Source organism: Eptatretus burgeri, chromosome 3 (genome assembly GCF_056783735.1).
Source record: "Eptatretus burgeri isolate ZD-2024b chromosome 3, Ebu_testis_v1, whole genome shotgun sequence".
Lineage (NCBI taxonomy): Eukaryota > Metazoa > Chordata > Myxini > Myxiniformes > Myxinidae > Eptatretus > Eptatretus burgeri.
The window spans coordinates 22,757,359-22,764,800 of NC_140963.1; the positions used below are offsets into that span (position 1 = coordinate 22,757,359).

The 7,442-nt window shown below is 45.0% G+C and overlaps 1 protein-coding gene across 5 annotated transcripts in view; it reads left to right on the forward strand.

Annotated features, from left to right (window-relative positions):
* Positions 1 to 2,387: 2,387 nt before the first annotated feature.
* VPS33B (VPS33B late endosome and lysosome associated) overlaps positions 2,388 to 7,442 on the forward strand; it is a 78,244-nt gene continuing 73,189 nt past the window's right edge. For 4 of the 5 annotated variants that reach the window (XM_085872656.1, XM_085872658.1, XM_085872660.1 and 1 more), the window contains exons 1-3: positions 2,388 to 2,654; positions 4,382 to 4,462; positions 6,164 to 6,225. In XM_085872656.1, coding sequence (XP_085728782.1) covers positions 2,565 to 2,654; positions 4,382 to 4,462; positions 6,164 to 6,225 — 233 coding nt within the window. In that variant the 5' untranslated portion in view covers positions 2,388 to 2,564. Of the gene's footprint in view, positions 2,655 to 4,381; positions 4,463 to 6,163; positions 6,226 to 7,442 lie in introns of those variants that run through there. The other variant, XM_085872661.1, reaches the window with a different exon arrangement.

Sequence of the window (7,442 nt, forward strand, 5' to 3'; positions counted from 1 at the left end):
CCTCACAGGTGTTCAATGGGATTTATATCCGGACTCAGTGCTGGCCACTTCAGAACAGTCCAGCGTTTGGTCTTGAACCATTCGTGAGAGCTTTTTGAAGTGTGTTTGGGGTCATTGTCCTGCTGCAAGACCCATGACCTTTGACGGAGACCCAGCTTTCTGATACTGGGTTGAACATTGTGCTCCAAAATGCCTTGGTAATCTGATTTCATGATGCCATGCACACACATTCAAGGCACCCAGTGTCAGAGGCAGCACAGCAACCCCAAAATATCACTGAACCTCCTCCATGTTTGACTAGGGAAGGTGTTCTTTTCTTTGAAGGCTTCATTTTGTTGTTTGCAAACATAGAGATGATGTGCTTTACAAAAAGCTCTCATTTAGTCTCATCTGTTCACAGGACATTCTCCCAGAAGGATTTTAGCTTGTTCAGGTGTGTTTTGGCAAACTCCAGTCAGGCTTTCTTATGTGTCTCTCTCTCTCAGCGGTGGGGTCCTGGGTCTCCTAGCATGGAATCCCCTGTCATTGAGTTGGCGATGGATGGTGTGAGTTGAAACTCTCGTACCTCGTGTCTGAAGGTCAGCTTGAATCTGTTTGACAGTTGATTGAGGTGCTTTCTCTCCACCATTCGAACACTCCTTCGCTGAAATCTTGGATCAGGTTTTCTCTTGCGGCCACGTCCAGGGAGGTTGGCTGTAGTGCCATGGGCCTTAAACTTCCTGATAGCATTGTGTACAGTGGACACAGGAACATCAAGGTCTCTGAAGATGGACTTGTGGCCTTGAGATTGCCCATGCTTGGCTCCAATATTGTATCTAACATCCTCAGACAATCCTCTGGTTTTATTTCTTTTCTCCATGCTCATTGTGGTACACACAGTGACACAAAACAACAGGATAACTCCTTTTCTCTATTCAAACTGCATGAATAAGTGATTTTTATATTACAGACACCTGCAACTCACCACAGGTGAGTTCAATTTCACAGTAAAGGAGAATCACCTGCTTGAAATCTCATTATTTCGGACAACTTCTAAAAGGTGCCAATAATATTGTCTGGCCCATTTTAGGATTTCTGTGTCGAATAAGCGAAGATTTAGTAATTTTTTTCAGCTTTTTTTTGTTTTCTTCCACTGCAAACCAAAGAAGACATTTGTGGATCTCAAAAGATTTTTTTAATTTCAACAATTTTCTGGAGCAAATGGTGCATTATTTTAAAAAAGTGCAAGGATGCCAATATTTTTGGCCACGACGGTGGAGTTTTTTTGGCGAGCTTACTGTTGGTGGTTAAATTGTCCGCACCACCATGACCGCATTTCCTCATCACACACAACCTGAGAACCCACAACACATTCACAACACCTGAGAACCCACAACACATTCACAACACCTGAGAACCTACAACACATTCACAACACCTGAGAACCCACAACACATTCACAACACCTGAGAACCCACAACACATTCACAACACCTGAGAACCCACAACACATTCACAACACCTGAGAACCCACAACACATTCACAACACCTGAGAACCCACAACACATTCACAACACCTGAGAACCCACAACACATTCACAACACCTGAGAACCCACAACACATTCACAACACCTGAGAACCCACAACACCTGAGAACCCACAACACATTCACAACACCTGAGAACCCACAACACCTGAGAACCCACAACACATTCACAACACCTGAGCCTGAATGTGTGACCAGGTGTCTTTTTCTCAGTGACAGTGACAGTGGCGTAGGCGTAGGCCACACTACCCGCAGGGATTTGATGTTCCATCCTCTACATTGAGAGGAGGTGGTGCTGCTGCCGAAGCTGTTTCTCAGCAAGGGTCAAACTGGGTGGTTTGCCATTGCCTTTCCGGCGTTGTGTGTTCGTCCTCCATCCTTTTCAATGCTAAACGTCGAGCAAGGAAGGAGCTGGCAGGTATCATTTTCCAAAATGTTTGGTGTGATTCGGTCGGGATTGTGAACCACCGACCTCCCAGATTCAGAGCGAATTACGTTCCTCACAGTCCGGTCCCACAGAGACCGGGCTTCCTCTCCAAGAATGTGAGTCCGTGTCAGCAAATCGAAGAGATTTTAATTAATATCACACAATTAGTGGACGGTACGTGTCTCTATTATTTGTCATAACTTCGTGTCATGAATCTGATCAAGCTCTCGACTGCACGTATATGCACGACGGTAGCTTATTAGGCGGTGTATTAACTCCTCCTCTTCTCGGTTTATGTGCTCCTCAATTTTATTTGTGATTATAAATATTATAAAATTATATTATGTGATTATAAAATAGTTTCCCAAAGAAGCGATTCGCTAAATTTAAGTTTTAACGATCTATCCAACCATTAGCCGCTTGTACCCGGAAACACTTCCCTGCGATGCTTCTTATTCTTCTTCTTCTTCTTCTTCTTCGCATTGCTTCCTGTGGTTCGTGCTGAGCCCACTTCCGCATTTTGACCGTCTCTCTGCACTCCATTAGTTTTTCCCCTCCCTGCTTGTTCAGTGTCCTTTTCCTCTCTTTGTTCCTGAGTCTTGTTTCTCTCATGGCTCGGCCATGCCCGGCTGTCTCTCTTCCCGATTTCTCGATCTTAAACCACATCCATCGGGACCAGCTCATTCACCTGTTGGAGCTGGTGCGGTAACGCCTCGACCTCGCATTACACACATCACCACACCAAATCATCACCACCACCACATCATCACCACCACCACATCACCACCACCAACACATCACCACACCAAATCGTCACCACCACCACATCACCACCACCAACACATCACACCAACACATCACCACCAACACATCACCACCACCACCAAATCACCACCACACCAAATCATCACCGCACCAAATCATCATCACAACAAATCATCATCACAACAAATCATCATCACCACCACCACATCACCACCACCAACACATCACCACCACCACATCACCACCACCAACACATCACCACACCAAATCATCACCACCACCACATCACCACCACCAACACATCACCACACCAAATCGTCACCACCAACACATCACCACCACCACCAAATCATCACCACACCAAATCATCACCGCAACAAATCATCATCACAACAAATCATCACCGCACCAAATCATCATCACAACAAATCATCATCACCACCACCACATCACCACCACCAACACATCACCACCACCAAATAATCACCACACCAAATCATCACCACACCAAATCATCACCACCACACCAAATCATCACCACACCAAATCATCATCACCACACCAAATCATCATCACCACACCAAATCACCACCACCACCACACCAAATCATCATCACCACACCAAATCATCATCACCACACCAAATCTTCATCACCACACCACACCACACCAAATCATCATCACCACACCACACCAAATCTTCATCACCACACCATACCAAATCTTCATCACCACACCACACCAAATCTTCATCACCACACCACACCAAATCTTCATCACCACACCACACCAAATCTTCATCACCACACCACACCAAATCTTCATCACCACACCACACCAAATCATCACCACACCACACCAAATCATCACCACCACACCAAATCATCACCACCACACCAAATCATCACCACCACACCAAATCATCATCATCACCACACCAAATCATCATCATCACCACACCAAATCATCAACATCACCACACCAAATCATCATCACCACCACACCAAATCATCACCACCACACCAAATCATCACCACCACACCAAATCATCACCACCACACCAAATCATCACCACCACACCAAATCATCACCACCACACCAAATCTTCATCACCACACCACACCAAATCTTCATCACCACACCACACCACACCAAATCATCACCACCACCACCAAATCATCACCACCACCACATCATCACCACACCAAATCATCATCATCACCACCACCAAGTCATCACCACCACCACCACCACCACCACCACCACCATGACCATCATTATCATTGTAATAATGACAACCTCGTGGGACGACGTCAGGCCACGGGGTAGTTCACTCAGAGTCTCGTTAATGCATGCGGTGGGCTCCCTGCACCTGTGGTGGCACCTGGAACGTTGGAAGGGTTTAAACTGGGGTTGGATAAGGAGGTGTTGAGGATACCGCGGCACGTGCATGTTGACTGGGATGCGCGGGCATGATGGGCCGGATGTCTTCCTCCGTCGGGCTTCCTTGTGCACATACAATAAACGATCCACTATGACGTCATTGTGATTGTCACATCCATATAATCTGTCCGCCTGGTGTTCGATCGGTGTCAGCCATTCGAGTTTTGGGATACCTGTGGCTCCGGGTCCTTGTTGTTTATTGATTTATTTGTTTTCCAGCTTCCAGGTAAGAAAGACCTGTTCATTGATCCAGCCCTCATGCCTCTGCTTGACCGCATAACGGGCTCGTCTGTCCTCAAGGTGTGTCTTCATCTCGGATTGTGCGTAGCAGGTGGTCTTGATTTCATTTTCATCCACTACGATGGAATATTTCAACATTGTGCTTTCTTTTGCCGTTGAGATCTCAGTGTTGATGGGCCAAAAGCACAGGAGGAGGCCATTTGGCCTGACGTTCTTGTGCTACATCCACACCCCGTGAACTTGTTTGGCATTCCCATCTGAGCACATTTTCATGTAACAGGGCACTGAGATCTCCTAATGTCCCGTGTTAGACTTGTTATTTAAGTGTGCAGACAATGTAGGAAAATAAGTGCATTAACTTGATCTAATTGAACATTTGCTTTCCTTCTCAACTAACCACATTTGATCTTGATGCGTGTAATTTAGCCACACAGGTGTCGTTGGTGTCCACGACATAAATGCAGATGGGACACATGCTCTTGTATCCCCATCTGGTGGATGGCTGGATGTGGCACTCCTTCCAACAGTGCACCAGGACAGCAGTGTCATTTTTGGTCAGATCTGACTGTTCAGGGTTGTGCAGAGCAGGTTCTTTGGCGGGTGGTGTACTCTGCAGTTGAATACCGTTCTCACGTTTGGGCAGAGGCACGTCGATACTGTCCTGAATACGCTGATGTGGATAAAATCAGCGGTACATTGAAATTGACGCCCGTGCGGTGGCTCCCAGCCGTGCCTAACATCCCGCCCCCTGATGTACCCCGGAATGCAAGGATGCTGAGAGAGTTTGACTCCATCAAAACCAACCCAGAGCTTCCAATCCATGAAGACCTGCAGAATCTGCCAAATATGCGACGAGTCGCGCAAACCATACCGAGGCTCTTCAAATCTTTTGAGTGATGCGGGGTTTAACATAAAGGACAAGTGGCTCAATCTCTGGACAGACAACAGCATTGCGAACGAAGAACTGGTGAGTGATCCTACAGATGAGCCTCCAGGTTGCCACCTCCCCCTTAAACGGTGATCTGCGTTCAGCGAGATCTGCACTGTCCATGCAAGAACATCACACCTCCTACACAAATGGAATTTCAAAGACAGCCCAGCAAGTGACTGTGGTCACCCAGATCAGACTATTCTTCACATAGTGAACGGATGTCACCTACGGGAATTTGATGAAGGATTTAGTTCAAGCCACCTAACAACAGATAGTGCTGTGACTTGGCTGTCCAACTTAGACTTAGATCTGTGAGCTGTAGTTTGTCATATGCAAGATTAGAGATTAGATTGGAGGGAGGGGGGTGGATGTGGGGGACCAGACAGCTTAGAGGTAAACATGTTACCAACTTGGTTATTTGGTTTTAATCCACAAAAATATAAATTTGACCCACAAACAGGAACCACTCTGATGCTACGTAAGTGGGTACTTTTTCTTATCTCGGAGTACTTTTTCTTTGGCATGAGATGCGAAACTGGCAGTTTCGTCGTGGATGGCTTGTGGGCTTCACATCAAGCTTTGCGTTGACACAGTGACGGCACACACGTTGACAAATCCCCTTGCCTGTGAGACACCATGATGAACCCACCCAAAAAGGACTTGTTATCTCAAACTATTTTAGATAATCGCAAGGATAGTCCCATTAGATCTAAATTCCACTGATTGAGAGGCTGCAGTGTGAGTAAAAGGTTATGTTAGAGTGTATAACAACTCGGAAAATGCTTGCAGTTTGTTTCATTTCATTTTGAATGTTGTATTCATCCCATCAGAAGCATGAAGTGGATAAGTTTTTCAAGCTGGATGGAAAACATGTCCCAGGAGGCTGTGAGCAGTAAGTGCACTGTGGATTCATTCCCATACATTGTTAGCTTCATCCCATTATTCCCAAGCGTAGGGCAGTGTATGTTGAAATGCGTTCCACTCCTTAACCACACTGTTAAAGGATTTTTTTTGCAAGGAAGTGTTGGCTATATTGACCGTGTTCACTTGTTCTTGTCACCTACCCAACTCATCCACCAAGTTTTGTCATAACCCATCCACAACACATTGAAATATCATGCTGTATATCGTTTTGGTCCCACCTCTCAATGGTAAATCGCTAAATAATTTTGAAATCTCCCATCCACCTCCGCGTCCAACAGATCTGGATCTTCACGGAAATCGAATGAATTTGCCCTTGTCACACACTCAACCTGGCCACCAAGTTTCATCCAAATCCATCCATAAATTTTTGAGATGTTGTGCTATACTGATGTATCATTTTCGGTCTCTCACTCAATGATCAAGAATCACTTTTAAATAAAAATCTAGAATCCGGGTTTTCATCAAAATCTAATGAATTCATCCTCGTGACACACTCAACCTGTCCACTAAATTTCGTCTGAATCCGTCAATAACTTTTTGAGATATCTCGCTCACCGACAGATAAACAGGGGTGAAAACATAACCTCCGTTTACTTTCGGTGGTGGAGGTAACTAATGCCGGCAAATGGGACGTCCAGTTTTAATGTCCATCTGAGGGACGGCACGCACGTTGATTAATCACCCTGCCTGTGAAACACTGGGATGACAGATTATAGATGGGATGAGATTCAAACCCATGCTAGACAGGTAAGAGGCGAATGTGCGTACCTCCAGGCCATCCTGCCAACACCTATTTTGAGTAGTTCCTCCAAATAACTCCCGGTAAAGCAACATTTTTAATGTTATGCCCAATTATCACTTTTCGATTTTGCATCCATGATGTTCGTAGCTTTCGAATGAGAAAAAGTTTACTTTAACACATTTCTAACCAAAACATGAGTGGAATTATAAACCATACTGTGAAGCGTTAAAATGAGTACCTGAAATGACGAATGGACCTGCTGATGCTCTCAATTTTATTTTGATTTCTAATATTTCTTCTGACCCCAATAGGTTTTAACAACCCTAATAGATGTAACGGTATAATAGGCTGATTCATTTTAGATTATTTCTCTCCTTTTGTTGTTATATGCTTTTTGGATCAAGATTTCTTCGAACATTTAGAAATACATATGGGAAATGGAT